This window comes from Oncorhynchus masou, chromosome 2, assembly GCF_036934945.1.
Source record: "Oncorhynchus masou masou isolate Uvic2021 chromosome 2, UVic_Omas_1.1, whole genome shotgun sequence".
Classification (NCBI taxonomy): Eukaryota; Metazoa; Chordata; class Actinopteri; order Salmoniformes; family Salmonidae; genus Oncorhynchus; species Oncorhynchus masou.
Window position 1 is genome coordinate 49,957,066 of NC_088213.1, and position 19,587 is coordinate 49,976,652.

The following is a 19,587-nucleotide window of genomic DNA, read 5'->3' on the forward strand; positions in this document are numbered from 1 at the left end:
CCTCACCTCCTCCCTGTAGGCTATCTTGTCGTTGTTGGTGATCAAGCCAAGTCAATGTTGTGTCGTCTGAAAACTTGATGATTTAGTTGGAGACGTGGCCACGCAGTCATGGTGAGCTGGCCACGCAGTCATGGTGAACAGGGAGTACAGTAGAGGGCTGAGGACACACCCTTGTGGTGCCCCAGTGTTGAGGGTCAGCGAAGTGGAAATGTTGTTTCCTACCTTCACCACCTGGTGGTGGCCTGTCAGATAGTCCAGGACCCAATTGCACAGGGCAGGGTTGAGACCCAGGGCCTCCAGCTTGATGATGAGCTTTGAGGGTACTATGGTGTTGAATGCTGAGCTGTAGTCAATGAACAGCATTCTTACATAGGTATTCCTTTTGTCCAGATGGGATAGGGAAGTGTGCTGTGTTATGGTGATTGCATAATTTGTGGACCTGTTGGGGCGGTATGCAAACTGAAGTGGGTCTACGGTGGCGGTGATATGATCATTGACTAGCCTCTCAAAGCACTTCATGATGACAGACATGAGTTCTAAGGGGCGGAAGTCATTCATTTCAGTTAACTTTTACTTTTTGGGTACAGGAAAAATGGTAGCCATCTTGTAGCATGTGGGGACAACAGACTGGGATAGGGAGCGATTAAATATGTCCGTAAACACACCAGCCAGCTGTTCTGCACATGCTCTGAGGACAAGGCTAGGGATGCCGTCTGGCCAGCAGCCTTGAGAGGGTTAACAAGTTTAAATGTTTTACTCACATCAGCCACGGAGAAGTAGCAGGTTGGGACGCAGTCTTTGTTAGCAGGCAAAGGTGTTTGGTTTGTCTGGAAGTGTGACGTCAGGGTCCGTGACGTGGCTGTTTTTGTTTGTGTAGTCTGTGATTTCCTGTAGGAAAGGTTCTCTCTGAACTTTGCTTTGTTCAACTTTGCCTCAATCCTTACTAGTCTCCCAGTCCCTGCCACTGAAAAACATCCCCACCGTGATGCTGCCACCACCATGCTTCACTGTAAGGATGGTTCCAGATTTCATCCAGACTTGATGCTTGGCATTCAGGCCAAAGAATTCAATCTTGGTTTCATCAGACCAGAGAATCTTGTCTCTCATGGTCTGAGAGTCTTTAGGCGCCTTTTGGCAAACTCCAAGTGGGCTGTCATGTGTCTTTTACTGAGGAGTGGTTTTCCATCTGGCCACTCTACCATAAAGGCCTGATTGGTGGAGTGCTGCAGAGATGGTTGTCACTATGGAAGATTCTTCCATCTCCACAGAGGAACTCTAGAGCTCTGTCAGAGTGACCATCGGGTTCTTGGTCACCTACCTGACCAAGGCCCTTCTCCCCCGATTACTCCGTTTGGCCTGGGCAGCCAGCTCTAGGAACAGTCTTGGTGGTTCTAAACTTCTTCCATTTAAGAATGCTTGTGGCCACTGGTTTCTTGGGGACCTTCAATGCTGCAGAAATTTGTTGGTACCCTTCCCCAGATCTATGCCTCGACACAATCCTGTCTCGGAGCTCTAAAAACAATTCCTTTGACCTCATGGCTTGGTTTGTGCTTTGACATGCACTGTCAACTGTGGGACCTTATATAGACAGGTGTGTGCCTTTCTAAATCATGTCCAATCAATTCAATTTAGCAGAGCTGGTCTGCAATCAAGTTGTAGAAACAACTCTGTTTCTATTGATAATCAATGGAAACAGGATGCACATGAGCTCAATTTCAAGTCTCTGAATACATTTGCAAGCAAGTTTTTATATTTGCTTTTTTGTTACGGGGTATTGTGTGTAGATTGCTGAGGAAAATGTTTTCATTTTAGAATAAGGCTGAAATGTGGAAAAATGTAAGTGTTCGGAATACTTATCATATCAAGATAAGTGTTTTATTTTTCATAAATGTTTTACATGTTTTCTTCCTCTTTGACATTAGCAAGTATTTTGTGTAGATCGTTGACCCCAAGAACATTTCATTACATTAAATCCATTTTAATCCTGCTGTGTAAAACAACAACATTTTGAAAAAGTTAAGGGGTGTGAATACTTGTGTGAAGGCACTGTAGGCCCACTTTAGCAGCAGAGGAGCTCTTTGGTCTTGGTCATAGTGGAGTTTGGAGTGTGACTGTTTGAGGTTGTGGACAGGTGTCTTTTATACTGATAACAAGTTTAAACAGGTGCCATTAATACAGGTAACGAGTGGAGGACAGAAGAGCCTCTTAAAGAAGAAGTTACAGGTCTGTGAGAGCCAGAAGTCTTGCTTGTTTGTAGGTGACCAAATACTTATTTTCCACCATAATTTGCAAATAAATTCATAAAAAAACCATACAATGTGATTTTCTGGACTTTTTTTCCCTCATCTTGTCTGTCATAGTTGAAGTGTACCTACAATGAAAATTACAGGCCTCTCTCATCTTTTTAAGTGGGAGAACTTGCACAATTGGTGGCTGACTAAATACTTTTTTGCCCCACTGTATATACGGTACTCGATACCATCTATTGCATCTTGCCTATGCCGTTCTGTACCATCCCTCATGCGTATATTTTTATGTACATATTCTTCATTCCTTTACACTCGTGTGTATAAGAGAAATTGTTAGGTTAGATTACTCGTTGGTTATTACTGCATGGTCGGAACAAGAAGCACAAGCATTTTGCTACACTCGCATTAACATCTGCTAACCATGTGTAATACAATTTGATTTGATTTGATTTACCGTATGTCTCATACGATCCAATTCTTGTAAATTCTTGAAGGAAAGTAAACGAGTGATCACTTCAATGAGATGGGGGAGAATTGTAATTTGGCATCAGTCTGGACTCAATGTCCCTTGCCCTCACTACTGCCCAAACACAAGGATAGTGGCAGTTTGGTGTGGAGGCACTGAAGTATAATATAAGTGATATTGTGTTTGTGATAGCGGAAACATAAATTATTATTGAAAAGTCACATTCATGTAAATGTCTAACTAGTTAATGTAAGTGTCTTACTAATAAACAACTTTTGATTCAGTCCCACTATTGAACATCTCCACCAAAGAGGAAGCACAACTAACATCAACTAACCTAATGTTATATGATTGTGGCCGATAGTAAGGCGAGGAGAGGCTAAAGTATGTACTAGTGGTTGAGACACAGCGATCAGAAAACAAGAACACACAAAAACAAAATCCCTGATTTGCTATGTAGCCAACACCTCTATTCTCTCATATCCACCCTATTCGCCAACCCACCCCCTTTCCGACACCCCTCCTCTCCTCTGTCAAAAACAAATGGTGTAGGAGTGGGGAGGGGGATGAATATTAATCTTTAAACAAGTTTTGAAAGAAGGAAGCAGTGCTTTATTAATGACTTATACTTCTATTCATTATCGGCCAAGACAGTGTCGGGCACAATTTGCAGTTTAAACCCACACTTGAAACCCATATGAAACAGTTGGAAGAAGAAAGAACCATGTGTCCCAAATGGCACCCTCTTCCCTATGTAGTTCTGTACTTATGCCTAGGACCCATAGGGCTCTGGTCAAAAGTTGTGCACTATAAAGGGAAGAGGGTGCCATTTGGGACACAGACTTTTCTCCCCACACAAACGCTAAAGACACTAAAGGTGCCCCTGTAATAAACAAATTTGTCTGTGTGAAGTCGAGTCCTTGAGGTGTGGTGTTGTGTGAGGTAGGTGACGTGAAAAAATATAAACACAAACATAAAAGCAACATGTAAAGTGTTGGTCCCATGTTTCATGAACTGAAATGATAGATCCCAGAAATGTTTCATACACAAAAAGCTTATTTCTCTCAGATTTTGTGCACAAACGAGTTTACATCCCTGTTAGGTGGCATTTCTCATTTGCCAAGATAATCCATTCACCTGACAGGTGTGGCATATCAATAACCTTATAAAACAGCATGATCATTACACAGGTGCACCTTGTGCTGATGACAATAAAAGGCCACTATAAAATGTGCAATCTTGTCACAAAACCCAATTCCAATTTGGCAGTATGTCCAACCGGCCTCACATACGTAGACCATGTGTAACCATGTCAGCCCAGGACCTCCACATCCGGCTTCTTCACCTGTGTGATCATCTGAGACCAGCCACCTGGACAGCTGATGAAACTGTGGGTTTGCACAACTGAAGAATATCTGCACAAGCTGTCAGAAACCGTCTCAGGGAAGCTCATCTGTGTGCTTGTCTTCCTCACTGAGGTCTTGACCTGACTGCAGTTCAGCATCGTAACCGACATCAGTGAGCAAATACTCACCTTCGATGGCCACTGGCATGCTAGGAAAGTATGCTCTTCAAGGATGAATCCTGGTTTCAGCTGTACTGGGCAGATGTCAGACAGGTATGTGAGTGGGCGAGTGGTTTGCTAATGTCAACGTTGTCAGAGTGCCCCGTGGTGGCGGTGGGATTATTGTATGGCCAGGTATAAGCTACAGACAATAAACACGATTGCCTTTTTTCAAAGACAATTTGAATGCACAGAGATACTGTGATGAGATTGTAATGCTATTCATCCCCCTGCCATCACCTCATGATGGCAGGGGGATGAAAGTGTGTGTGTTAGTTAGTGAGTGTGTGTGTGTGTGTGTGTGGGGGGGCGTCAGTATGCATTTGTGTGCATGCTATGTTATGTGTGTGTGGGCACACACACTTTCACTTTCACTTCATGTTTCATCATGAAAATGCACAACCCCATATCTGTACACAGTTCCTGGAAGCTGAATATTTCATAGGTCTTCCATGGCATACTCACCAGACATTAAAAATGTTTGGGATGATCTGGATCGAAGTGTACGACAGCCGGTTCCAGTTCCTGCCAATATCTAGCAACTTCCTGCAGCAACTAAAGAGGAGTGGGACAACATTGCACAGGCCACAATCAACAGCCTCATCCACTCTACGTGAAGGAGATGGATCGCTCAAGCATGGGTCAAATAGTGGTCACACCAGATACGGACTGGTTTTCTGATCCACGCCCTACCTTTTTTAAAAAGGTATTTGTGACAAACAGATGAAAATCTGTATTCCCGGTCATGTGAAATCCATAGATTAGGGCTTAATTAATTAATTTCAATTGACTGACTTCCTCATATTGTGGTATCCCGGGAGGTCTACCCCGGAGGTTGGTGATAGAGGGGAAGTACGTTTGGCAACGTTGGCTCCCTCTGTTGGGAGTACCAGGTAATTAGGGGGGAGTGCCAACCAGCAGTGCAAACAACATAAATGGAGCACCGTGGCACACCGCAGGAGAAAAAAAAAGAAAGGCAGGGAGTGAGCCGAGAGAGGGGATGAAGCTCCCGGAAGGGTGGCCCAAACTCAAGTGGGCCAGCCTTTTGGCAGCCTACCTCTCCGGGAAGGCCCAGAAGGCCTATTTGGACTTGAATGCCAACCAGGCAGTGAATTATGAGGGACTCAAATGCAAGATCCTGAGCTGTTATGGATTCAGCCTTGCACATCTGGACCATGACTGGGCATTTAATTCTACCAACTCTCCCTGTGCTCAGATGAGCGACCTGGTGCATCTTACCAAGGGCTGGCTACTGACCTATGTACCGTCCCTCCCGATAATCAATAAGGATTTCCTGGATGGGTACCTTTGAGCCCTCCCCTACGAGATGAAGAAGGCAGTGAGAATGCAGAACCCCCAAAGCCTGTAGGATTTGCTGACTGTGGTGGAAACTCACCAGAACACCCAGGACCTGATGAAAGAGGGCCCGGGCGGAGAGAGCGGACGCGGGGTGGGGGATGGAAAGCACAGAGAGAGGCTAGGAGCTGAAGGGGGCCTGGACGAAACCAGCCGAGGCCGTGGAGCGGGACTTGAACTGACGATGACGTCCGCTGCTAGACCCAGATCAGAGGCTCTGCTGTGAGTACGGCAATCCGGGACACCAGCTCAGGGGTCACCTCCTGTTGGGTAAACACCAAGACGGCCCCTCCGATGGTTCCAGTACGAATTGATGGCATTGACACCAGTGCTCTGCTGTAGCATGGTGACCTTGGCCCAACCACAGTGGCACACATGAGAGGGGAAAGACGAACTGAGGGACACGGAGATAATGGTTTCCTGTGTACACAGGGATATGAAGAGGTACCCAACCATGCCAGTGCAGATAACCACCCTGAGGGGGGCGTGCCAGAAGCACGTGGGGCAGTTTCTAATGTGCCCATGCCCATTCTCCTCGGTAGAGATGGCACTCTCTTCCAGGCACTATGGAGGAGGGATCTGGGGAGGTGCGCGTGTGAGATAGGAAGGAGAAGGATGCGAAAGTTATCACACTGGAGTTCTTCCATTTATCTAGCTGGGTGGTTATCCGGTCGGAAATCCTGACAGCTTTTACCATCCTCAAACAGATGGGCTAGTAGAATGCTTCAATAAGACCCTAAAGCAGATGATGAAGAAGGTCATCGAGAGAGACAGGAGGAACTGGGACCAGCTTCTGGCCCACCAGATGTTCTCGGTGTACGAGGTACCCCAAGCGTCAACTGTGTTTTCCCCCTTTGAGCTCCTGTATGGCTGTCGGCCCCATGAACTGCTGGACCTAACCAAGGAGGTCTGGGAGGACCAACCCCCCTTGACCAACCCCCCTTGACAGACCCCTTGAATACGTTGAGGAGATAAGGGAGAAGATGAGGAAAATACGGCCAGTGGTGAGGGAGCACATGGCCCAGGCACAACTCAACAAAGAGCGTGTATACAACCGGGAAGCCCAACCAAGAGAGTTCTACCCGGGTGAGAAGGTCTTGGTGCTCATCCCAACAATAGAGAACAAATTCCTATCTACACGGCATCATCCCTAAGACATCGTTGAGCGGGTAGGCAACGTCAATTATAAGGTCCGCCAACCGAGGCGGGGAAAACCCCTCCAGTTTTACCATGTGAACCTACTGAAGAGATGGCATGCACGAGAGGAGCTGTGCGCAACATGGGCCCGGCCACAGCAGAACCTGCCCTCCGTCTAAGTTCCATGGGGATAGACCTCAGTCCGACCCAACGACAAACGCTCCGAGAGTTGGTCCAGCAGAATACGGCCGTGTTCTCCGAGGCACCGGGTTGCACGGATCACGTGGAACATCATATCAACATGCCCGGGAGAAAAAGTGCGTATACGGCCATACTGGACACCAGAATCCCAGAGGGCGGTGGTACAGCGGGAAATGACGATAATGCTGGGGGGGTACTGGGAGTGTCCCACAGTGAGTGGTCTAGCCCTGTAGTGCTGGTACCAAATCCGGGCAGAACCGTCCGCTTCTGCAGCTACATCTGGGGCCTGAATGAGGTCAGTAAATTCTATACCTACCCCATGCCCAGGCGGATGAACTGCTTGGGGAAGGCAAGCTACGACAGCACTCTAGACCTGATGAAGTGATGCTGGCTTCTTCTCGGAAGAAGACGGCATTCTCCACCCCGGGGGTTGGTGAAAAAGGGGAGGTAGGTGCCGCAACGTAAGGGAGTCTCTGCTGGGAGTACCCGGGCTGGGCACCCTGACCCTGATGGCACCAATTAGGGGTAATTAGGGGAGAGTGCCAACCAGCCGTGCAGGCCACATAAATGGAGTACCGTGGCACACCGCAGGAGAGAAAACGTGAAAGAGAAGGAGTGAGCCGATAGAGGAGAACTAAACTCCCGGAGGCACGGAGCCGAATATGAATATTATTTGTTGCCTAGTGAAGTCGTGTTTTCTGACTAGAACCTCTCTGTGTCCATCTCTGTGCGCTCAACCCAATATCCCACAGTTGATCACAATATGAACTGTAACTCAGTAAAATCTTTGAAATGTTTGCATTGCATATATAAATGTCTGTTTTTAAAGCTGAATGCAAGCTGAGGATTTATCTTAATTTGTTTGACGGACCATGCTGAGGAACTTGACCCTGACTGGTTAAATTAATTAAAACTGTTTGCAGACAGGAAACTGAATGGAACAACATGTTGTCGCGCAGGCATAACAAATTACACACCCAAGCAAGCAATCTGACCCCCCCCCCTCCAGCCCTCTTCCTTTTCTTCTCAGTGCATTCATCATTGATTCCATTTTTCCTCTCTCTCACACACACACACACACACACACACACACACACACACACACACACACACACACACACACACACTCACACTCACACTCACACACACACACACACACACACACACACACACACACACACACACACACACACACACACACACACACACACACACAGTATCTGGAATCATTACAAAAACAACGAGGAGGCCCTGTCTACCGCATAAATATTCCTGGTAATTGACCTGTCATAACTAATTGCTGAAGGGGGCAGGAGACTGGGAGTATGTGTGTGTGTGTGTGTGTGTGTCTTTGGTCTTGAGACTATGGGGCCTACAAACCAGACTATGGGGCCTACAAACCAGACCAATGTGGAACGATCGCGTTTAATTTGCTCTCAGGGCTGTGGCCGAGGGAGAGAAGAAGACAAGGTTGCTTAATGGGTGGCAAACAACTGGTTGAGATTGGACAGTTGGACTGGTTTATATTTACTCTGGACTGGGTTGTTTCTGGGTGTCGCGGGTTGTTTCAGTAATTCTTTTTTTCTTTCACTCTCTCTGGTGGGGCGAAGTGACTGCGTATGCTGTGTGATGTTTTCCGAGGTGGACATCCCACGCATTTAAACATGCACACACAAAGACACACCCACCAACACACACACAAGCAGTCTTAGAGGGAAGTGACAGCCTACAAGCAAGGTTGCTGACAGGCAAACCCATATCTACACGTTCCTCTACTGTAAATACACACGTGCAAACACACACATGTAAACACAAAGAAGAGCCTGATATCCACACTCTTACTGACCCAGATACATGCACACACACACACTCAAGAACGCAAAGACATTCACACATGCATGCGCACCAACACACACTCAAGAATGCACATGCACACACACACACACACTTGACTCAGCATAAACGGGCAACCTGGGGAGATGAGATGGAGCCCTGAGTGGTAATCACTGCACACTACACACACAGAACACTGAGTCAGCACTTCAACCCGCCAGACACCATAGTGGGAGTAAGGTGCAACGTAGGCCCTTGTAGAGACAAGTGGACCTCCATAGCGGGCCCACCAGAAAGATTTCGATTATTATATTATATATATTTCCAGAACTTCATTTTGTACATTAAAGCACTGGACATTCTGTGGATTACCCATTTTCTACATAAACCATTGGTGTCCTATAAAAACCTTGTATCAGAGTTTTTGTTCATTACATTTTTTACATGAATTGAAAGTAGTTATCCCCTCCAATGTGCTGTGAAAGTTTCTTATTCTCAAGTTTATTTGAAAACTGCAACTTTTACAACAAAGTTTTTCAAGGATATGGATATTTTGTCAATAGGGTACATTTTTGTCTCGGCACGCTCGCAGAAAGCTGTACCTGGAAGGGTCCGCTGGGGTTGATGTTGATGTTGGCCTGAATCCAGTCAGGACCCTGGTTCCCATCCAGAGTCCAGACCCGATCGCCCACAGAGGCGATGCTCTTCACCCTCAGCCACACATTCAGGGAACCTAGATGTGGAGGCAGAAAGGAGGGCCAGGGATAAGTTCAGGGGGTTTGGAGGGGGTGTATGTGTTTGTAAGTGTGTGTATCTGTCTCTTTACGTTAATGTCGGTACCTTGTGATTTATTTGTATTTGAGGCGTATACTTTGACTTTACATGCATACAATATACATATTAAGTACTGTATATTATTTTCATCACACCCTGGTGTTAGGATAATATAATCTCAAGGTGGGGAGCTGAGATCTAGGGAGAAAGCCACCAACCTAAGTTATGCATTGAAATACCACTACGGCTGTGTTTAGGAGAAACCAATATATTATTCACAAATCTCAGCTGGGTGCAGAAACAAAGGAAAGTGTCCTCAGGTGAAAGGGAAAATAAACATATATATACTCTCAGAAATAAAGGGCTACAAGCGCTTGTCACTTGGGTGGCACCCTGGAAGGTCCTCCTTTGTTCTTTTAGTTATAGGTACATACATAATTGTACCCCAATTCATACCTTAGAAAGTACCTTTCTCCACAGGTACAAAAGCAGGCTTTGTGTCTTTATACTGTATAGTACCAACACAGAAACAAAGCCATTTTCCCCTTGTAAAAATGCACCTCCACCATAGACCACTTAAACTTATACAACATTTCCACTCATTGGTGGCCAAAAATAGCGAAAGCCACGCCCCACAAACCACGCCTACAATATAATTCCACAGTATGCATGTCTTGCTGAGTGAATTGTAGAGTTACCAACCATGATTGTGTATGTTAGTGACAGAGACATTGTTGTTGAAATTGTTCATTTTCAGTCCTGTGGCCTTTACCAAGTGAATTCCTAGGCGTATGTTATCATTATAATTACACTTTATGATTGTATATCTCATAAGACCTTATTTTGCAGCCTAGTTTTACCCTAATACAGTGGCCTGAAACTCATGGTTTACAGGCCACATCAGGTCTGCAGGTAGGCTCCCAGATTTAAAAAAAGATCCTGGTTGAATGATTTCCTGCATATTCCCTCCCGTTTCCAGGAATCTTCCAACTGGGATTTCTGGAATGCTGGGAAATTTGGGAAAGCTACCAGAATTTTGCAACCCTACCTGAAAATTACATTAATTGATTTGTAATTCCTATTGGAATCCAGCCACAGTTAGGATATCCAACCGTTTTTTGTTCACCTGCAACCTGCATTCATAATGACTGTAGGGTTAAGAACATATTGAGGAGACTACCTAAGCCATTTAAACTAGAACAACCATTTCAGCAAAAAAAAATTAGTTTAGTAAATTATTTATCTTTGTGTAGCATAAGATTAATCAATTAATGTATATGCAACAACACAGATATTAAAAACAATCCTTTTTTTAACATGCGGTAGTGCATGCTGGGGAATATGTTAATGATAATAATGGTACAAATGTGCCTTTTTAGGGTACTACCCCAGTGACAAAGACTTAAGTTCCTTAAAAAATCCTCATTGTACCGTATTAGGGGAAATATGTACATTCACATTGAAAATATGGAGTACGCAAATGTACTGTTATACTCTTTATCCACACAGATAGCGAATTACACCATGTGAGATTACACCATTGTGTACCTTTTTTGGTACCCCAGGGAACAATACCATACACTTACTTCTAAGAATGTACCCTGAGACTGGGCAAAAAAACACAACATTGAAACACACATGCACCTTGTGAACACAGACAAGAGTATAAACATTTGCTCTTTCTTTTTGTTGCTATTTCACATTCTTTGTCTTACCAGTGTACAATCTTCCTCATGCACACAAATATGCAGATGCATGTATGCGCCTTGTATGTACGTGTGCATACAGACCAGCACATAGTCACACACAGACTTTAGTACTTAACTGTCATTTTGTTTCTGTTGTTTTTTCTTGTCTAGTGTGGCACCAGATTCATCAACCCTTGACAACCCATTATCCCAACCTGGCAAGATGGACTACAGGGAAGAGGTAGGCACTCTGACGGTGTGGTGCCAGATAAACAACCTCTCCCTCAATGTCGCAAAACAAAGGAGTTGATTGTGGAACCAGGCATGCCCCCATCCTCATCAACAGGGCTGCCATGGAGACGATCAAAAACGTAAAGTTCCTCGATGTACACTTCTCTGAGGAGCAGAAATGGTCAAATCACCCAGACACCGTGGTGAAGAAGGCATGATAGCTACTCTTTAACCTCAGGAGGCTGAAGATATTTGGCCTGTCCCCAAGGGCCTTCAAAGTCTTCTACAGGAGCACCATGAGAGCATACTGTTGTGGTACGGCAACTCTATCGACGCTGACCGCAAGGCACTACAAAGCATGGTACGCTCAGCAGAATGCACCATTGGGTGCACACTGCCTTCCCTCCAGGACACCTACAACACGAGGTGTCACAGGAAGGCCAAGAACATCCTCAGGGACTTCAGACACCTGAGCCACAGCCTGTTCTCCCTGCTTACAACACCAAGACATGGGCAGTACAGGAGCATCATGGCTAAAACTAACAGACTGGCCAATAGCTTCTACCACAGACCATCAGGATAATGAATAGCTACCAGGAGTCATCTACCTGCTCCCCTTGTCCCCCTCGTCATAAAATATGTTATGAATTAGCAATATGTATGATAATGTTATGAATTCCAATTTGTTGTAGCGAACATTAGCTAGGTGGGTAGGTGGCTGACTTTAGCTAAGCTATGGGTTATGGGGTAAGGTTAGGGGAAGGGTTATCTAAAATGCTAGATGTCCTCTTAAACCTTGTGTCTCTACCTGAAGTAAAGTAAATATTCAATCTCTCTCTATCCCAGTCGGTTGTCCCCACATGCTTCAAGATGGCAACCATTGTTCCTGTACCCAAGAAAGAAAAGATAATTGAACTAAATGACTATCGCCCCGTAGCACTCACCTCTGTCATCATGAAGTGCTTTGAGAGACTAGTCAAGGATCATATCACCTCCACCTAACCTGCCCCCCTAGGACACAGTTCAGTTTGCTTACATCCTCGATAGATCCACAGACAATACAATCGCCACCACACTGCCCTATCCCTTCTGGACAAGAAGCATTCATATGTAAGAATGTTGTTCATTGACTATAGCTCAGCATTCAACACCATAATACCCTCAAAGCTCATCAAGCTCGAGGCCGTGGGTCTGAACCCCGCCCCGTGCAATTGGGTCCGGGAATTCCTGACAGGTTGCCCCCAGTTGGTGGAGGTAGGAAACAACACCTCTTTGCTGATCCTCAACACTGGGACCCAACAAGGTTGTTGTTCACCCATGACTGCGTGGCCAAGCACACCTTCAACTCAATCATCAAGTTTGCAGACGACACAACAGTAGTAGGCTTGATTACCAAAAACGATGAGACAGCCTACGGGGAGGAGGTGAGGGCCCTGGGAGTGTGGTGCCAGAAAAACAACCTCTCACTCAACGTCAACAAAACTAATGAGATGATCGTGAACTTCAGGAAACAGCAGAGGGAGCACCCCCCTATCCACATCGATGGGACCGCAGGGGAGAAGGTGGAAAGCTTCAGGTTCCTCGGCGTACACACCACTGACAAACTGACATAAATGGCCCACCCACACAGACGGTGTGGTAAAGAAGTTACAACAGCACCTCTTCAACCTAAGGAGGTTAATTAAATGGGGCTTAAACACCTAAAACCGTCACAAACTTTTACGGATGCACAATTGAGTACATCCTTTCGGGCTGTTTCACCGCCTGGTACAGCAACTGCAACGCCCTTCAGAGGGTTGTGCGGTCTGCCCAAAGCATTACCGGGGGCAAACTTCCCGCCCTCCTGGACACCTACAGCACCCGATGCCATAGGAAGGTCAAAAAGATCATCAAGGATATCAACCACCCGAGCCAGTGCCTGTTCACCCCGCCATCATCCAGAAGGCGAGGTCAGTACTGGTGCATCAAAGCTGGGGCCGAGAAACTGAAAAACAGCTTCTATCTTACGGCCATCAGACTGTTAAACAGCCATCACTAGCACATCAGAGGTGGCTGCCTATAGAAATAGATTAGGAATCACTGGCCACTTTTAGAAATTGATCACTAGACACTTCAATAATGTTCCGTATCTAGCATTACTTATCTCATACGCATAAACTGCACTCTATACTATTATACAGTATCTTAGTCACTTTTAAATTGTGTTAACATATTGCATCACCCATTTCATACAGCCGAAGTCAGAAGTTTATATACACCTTAGCCAAGTACGTTTAAATGAAAAACGGCTTGCAAGCCTCCCCCTTTTCCTCCAAACATAATGATGGTCATTATGGCCAAACAGTTCTATTTTTGTTTCATCAGACCAGAGGACATTTCTCCAAAAAGTACTTTCTTTGCCTAATGTGCAGTTGCAAATCGTAGTCTGGATTTTTTATGGCGGTTTTGGAGCAGTGGCTTCTTCCTTGCTGAGCGGCCTTTCAGGTTATGTCGATATAGGACTTGTTTTACTTTGGATATAGCTACTTTTGTATCCGTTTCCTCCAGCATCTTCACAAGGTCCTTTGCTGTTGTTCTGGGAATAATTTGCACTTTTCTTACCAAAGTACGTTCACCTCTAGGAGACAGAATACGTCTCCTTCCTGAGTGGTATGATGGCTGCCTGGTCCCATGGTGTTTATACTGTTGCTTATGGTACCTGGTACGTGGTACCGTGGTACCTTCAGGAGTTTGGAAATACAGTGCCTTGCGAAAGTGTTCGCCCCCCTTGAACTTTGCGACCTTTTGCCACATTTCAGGCTTCAAACATAAAGATATAAAACTGTATTTTTTTGTGAAGAATCAACAACAAGTGGGACATAATCATGAAGTGGAACGACATTTATTGGATATTTCAAACTTTTTTAACAAATCAAAAACTGAAAAATTGGGCGTGCAAAATTATTCAGCCCCTTTACTTTCAGTGCAGCAAACTCTCTCCAGAAGTTCAGTGAGGATCTCTGAATGATCCAATGTTGACCTAAATGACTAATGATGATAAATACAATCCACCTGTGTGTAATCAAGTCTCCGTATAAATGCACCTGCACTGTGATAGTCTCAGAGTGAATGTCCAATGTGTCCCACTTGTTGATTCTTCACAAAACAAAAAAATACAGTTTTATATCTTTATGTTTGAACCCTGAAATGTGGCAAAAGGTCGCAAAGTTCAAGGGTGCCGAATACTTTCGCAAGGCACTGTAGCTCCCAAGGATGAACTAGACTTGTGGAGGTCTACATTTTCTTCTGAGGTCTTGGCTGATTTCTTTTGATTTTCCCATGATGTCAAGCAAAGAGGCATGAGTTTGAATGTAGGCCTTGAAATACATCCACAGGTGCACATCCAATTGACTCGAATATTGTCAATTAGCCTATCAGAAACTTCTAAAGCCATGACATAATTTTCTGGAATTTTCTAAGTTGTTTAAAGGTACAGTCAACTTAGTGTATGTCAACTTTTGACCCACTGGAATTGTGATACAGTGAATTATAAGTGAAATAACCGGTCTGTAAATAATTGTTGGAAAAATTACTTGTGTCATGCACAAAGTACATGTCCTAACCAACTTGCCGAAACTATAGTTTATTAACAAGAAATGTATGGAGTGGTTGAAAAACGAGTTTTAATGACTCCAACCTAAGTGTATGTAAACTTCCGACTTCAACTGTATGTATATACTGTAATGTATTCTACACTACAGACTGTTAAACAGCCATCTCCAGCACATCAGAGGCTGCTGCCTGTAGACATAGATTAGGAATCACTGGCCACTTTCAGGGAATTAAACATTAGCCACATTAATAATGTCTCCGTATCTTGCATTACTCATCTCATATGTGTAAACTGTACTCTATACTATGCCACTGTATCTTAGTCCAATGCCGCTCCAACTGTCACGTCCAGACCATAGTTCCTTTTTGATGTCTCTATTTTAGTTTGGTCAGGGCGTGAGTTGGGGTGGGCATTCTATGCTTGTTCTGTGTGTTATAGTTCTGTGTTTGTCCCCCCCCAGGCGATAGACCTCAGCCAACTCCCTGTGCTTACCGGAAGAAGCGTAGTACTGGTCAGGCACTGTGTTATGGGGTGAAGCGCACGGTGTCGCCAGTGCGCACACATAGACCGGAGCGCTATAGGCCAGCCCCCCCGCAAGTGCCATGCGAGAGTGGGCATCCAGTCAGGGCGTGTTGTGCCAGCTCAGCGTGGTTGGTCTCCGGTATGCCGTTTTGGCCCAGGTTATCCTCCTGGGAGGGTGCAGTTCGCCCTATGCCTGCGCTCCGCCCGTGCCGGGCGAATATGGGTGTTGAGCCTAAGGGAGAGGTGCGAGTGGTATGCACCAAGATCTCCAGTGCTCCCCCACAGCCCGGTTCAACCTGTGCCTGCACTCTGGAGGGTCCGGGCTAAAGTGGTCATCCAGCCTGGAGGAGTGGTGCCAAGGCTGCGCACCAGAGCTCCAGTGCCCCTCCACAGCCCAGTCCATGTTTTTGTTAACCTTTATTTAACAAGGCAAGTCAGTTAAGAACAAATTCATATTTTCAATGATGGCCTAGAAACAGTGGGTTAACTGCCTGTTCAGGGGCAGAACGACAGATTTGTACCTTGTCAGCTCAGGATATGAACTTGCAACCTTTCGGTTACTAGTCCAACACTCTAACCACTAGGCTACCCTCCCGCCCATACGGTGCCTCCTCCACGCACCAGGCCTCCTGTAGGTCTCCCCAGCGTGGGGGGTCCGGTGGCAGCCCGACGCACCAGCATGTCTCTCCGTCTCCTCCCTCCAGGTTCTCCCGCCTGTCCGGCGCTTCCAGAGTCTCCCTCCTGTCCGGAGCTGCCGGAGCCGCCCGTCAGTCAGGAGCTGCCGGAGCCGCCCGTCAGTCAGGAGCTGCCGGAGCCGCCCTGCACTCTGGAGCGGCCGGAGCCGCCCTTCACTCCGGAGCGGCCGGAGTCGCCCTTCACCCCGGAGCTGCCGGAGTCTCCCGCCTGTCCGGTGCTACCGGAGGCTCCCGCCTGTCCGGCTGTCAGAGTCTCCCAAGGAGGTCCCCAGTCCGGGGTCGGCGGCAAAGGGTCGCCACTCCAAAGGCGCCACCTAAGTGGGCCAAGGTGGAGTGGGGTCCACGTCCCGCGCCAGAGCCACCACCGCGGACAGATGCCCACCCAGACCCTCCACCATGGGTTTAGGTTTTGCGGCCAGAGTCAGCACCTTTGGGGGAAAGGTACTGTCACGTCCTGACCTTAGTTCCTTTTTTATGTCTCTATTTTAGTTTGGTCAGGGCATGAGTTGGGGTGGGCATTCTATGTTTGTTCTGTGTGTTATAGTTGAGAACCATACTTAGGTAGCCTGTTCCCACCTGGTGTTTGTGGGTAGTTGTTGTCTGTGTCTGTGTTTTCACCATACAGAACTGTTTCGATTTTAATTTCTTTCCTTCACTTTGTTATTTTGTATTTTCCGTGTTCTGATATAATAAATTATCATGGACACTTACAACGCTGCATTTGGGTCCAATCCTTCCTACTCATCATCAGACGAAGAAGAAGTTTCTTACACTGACATATATATTCATTTTTTATTATTATTTCAACACAAAAATTCCCCTTTTTCTCCCCAATTTCATATCCAATTGGTAGTTACAGTCTTGTCTCATCACTGCAACTCCCGTACGGATTCGGGAGAGGCGAAGGTCGAGAGCCGTGCATCCTCTGAAACATAACCCAACCAAGCCGTACTGCTTCTTGACACAATGCCCACTTAACCCGGGAGCCAGCTACACCAATGTGTCGGAGGAAACATCGCACAACTGACAACCGTGTCAGTGTGCACTGAGGCTAGCCCACCACAGGACTCGCTAGGACAAGGATGTCCCTGCTGGCCAAACCCTCTCCTAACCGGGACGATGCCAATTGTGCGCCGCCCCATTGGTCTCCTGTTCGCGGCCAGCTGCGACAGAGCCTGGACTCAAACCCAGAATCTCTAGTGGCACAGCTAGCACTGCAATGTAGTGCCTTAGACCACTGCACCACTCGGGAGGCCCATATATATATTCTTAATCCATTCCTTACTTTACATATATTTTGGGAATATGTTGTGAAAATGTTAGATATTACTTGTTAGATATTACTGTACTGTTGGAGCTAGAAGCAAAAACATTTCGCTACACCTGCAATAACATCTGCTAAACACGTGTGTGACCAATAACATTTGATTTGATTTGATTCTCTACCACAGTGTTGGCAAAACATTCATTCAGCTCATTGAGAACTTGATGATTAGTTTACAAGTTGAATCAGTTGTGCTTGTCCAGGATTACAACAAAAAATGTGTACAGTTGGGGGTTCTCGAGGCCCAGCTTTGGGAAACACTGCTCTACCAGATTTTCAGCTCCCACATGGACGTTTCAGAAACTTGGGAATGTGGGGGCACATTATCTACCTTCAGAAATCCCCACATGCGGGCATCAGACACACAGCCTGTATGTACCATCAACACTTCTCCCGCATACGAGGACCCCGACTGTCAAGCTGCGCTGTCACAATCCACCCCCTACCACCCCTATGCTGCTATGACGACCATCATAATCTCCTGTTCTTTTATTCACTGACTGAGATCTCATCTCTGGAGAGGGACGGAGTCGGACTGCGTTGGCCTGCTATCCTCATCTGAACCCAGAACAGTATTAGCACAACTATGTCTCACACACACACACACACACAAACACAAAAAAACAAACACACACACACACACCTGTATGCGGTGGAGGAAATATGCAACTCTTCCATTGTGACTGCCCTGAGGCGCCGTTAATATAGTGACCCCATTTACTCACGGGAGAGCAGGTGAGAGCATGCAGTGAGGGATGGAGGGGGAGGGAAGAAATAGAGTGGGGTGGGAGTGACAGTATGGCGATCAGCTCCTTGACCTGAGAGCAATAAGTCACAAGCATTGCAACCTCATAACAGGTTGACATGTTAGTGACAATGAACCACAAGGGGGGGGGGGGGGTCAGGGGAGCAAGCTACTGCATATAAAGAGGGTTGAATAGCACGGCTGAAGAATATACTGTAAGGGTTGTATTGACGTGAAGGGCAATGCCTATGGAGGTTTTGCATCTTCCAGCCTCTCATATCTGTAAATGTCTGTCATGTCTGTGGTGTCTTGGAATAAACAGACAGTCAGTTCCACAAAGGACAATTAAGTAATTTTCTATTCTATTACTTAGTGTGGACAGTGACATACTGTAGCAATTTCAATATACAATAGATACAGGGGGGCAAAAAATTATTTAGTCAGCCACCAATTGTGCAAGTTCTCCCACTTAAATAGATGAGTGAGGCCTGTAATTTTCATCCTAGGTACACATCAACCATGACAGACAAAATGATGGAAAAAAATCCAGAAAATCACATTGTAGGATTTTTTATGAATTTAATTGCAAATTATGGTGGAAAATAAGTATTTGGTCACCTACAAAAAAGCAAGACTTCTGGCTCTCACAGACCCGTAACTTCTTCTTTAAGAGGCTCCTCTGTTCTCCACTAGTTACCTGTATTAACTTCTTCGATATAGGGGGCGCTCTTTTAATTTTTTGATAAAAAAACGTTCCCGTTTTAAACAAGATATTTTGTCACGAAAAGATGCTCGACTATGCATATAATTGACAGCTTTGGAAAGAAAACACTCTGACGTTTCCAAAACTGCAAAGATATTGTCTGTGAGTGCCCCAGAACTAATGCTAGAGGCGAAACCAAGATGAAATGTCATACAGGAAATGCCCCAGATTTTGAATGCGCTGTGTTCCAATGTCTCCTTATATGGCTGTGAATGCGCCAGGAATGAGCCTACACTTTCTGTTGTTTCCCCAAGGTGTCTGCAGCATTGTGACGTATTTGTAGGCATATCATTGGAAGATTGACCATAAGAGACTACATTTACCAGGTGTCCGCTCGGGGTCCTCCGTCGAAATTATTGCGCAATCTCCAGCTGCGTCCACTTTTCCATTAGGTTCAGAGGAGAAAGGCAACTGCCACGAATGATTTATCATTGAATAGATATGTGA

The 19,587-nt window shown here is 45.9% G+C and overlaps 1 protein-coding gene across 1 annotated transcript in view; it reads right to left on the bottom strand.

The window, feature by feature from the left end:
• Positions 1 to 19,587, bottom strand: part of LOC135506184 (MAM domain-containing glycosylphosphatidylinositol anchor protein 1) — a 430,085-nt gene that overhangs the window by 25,937 nt on the left and 384,561 nt on the right. Inside the window, exon 17 of the mRNA XM_064925672.1 lies at positions 9,409 to 9,539. Within this exon, the coding sequence (XP_064781744.1) occupies positions 9,409 to 9,539 (131 nt within the window). The remainder of the gene's footprint in view (positions 1 to 9,408; positions 9,540 to 19,587) is intronic.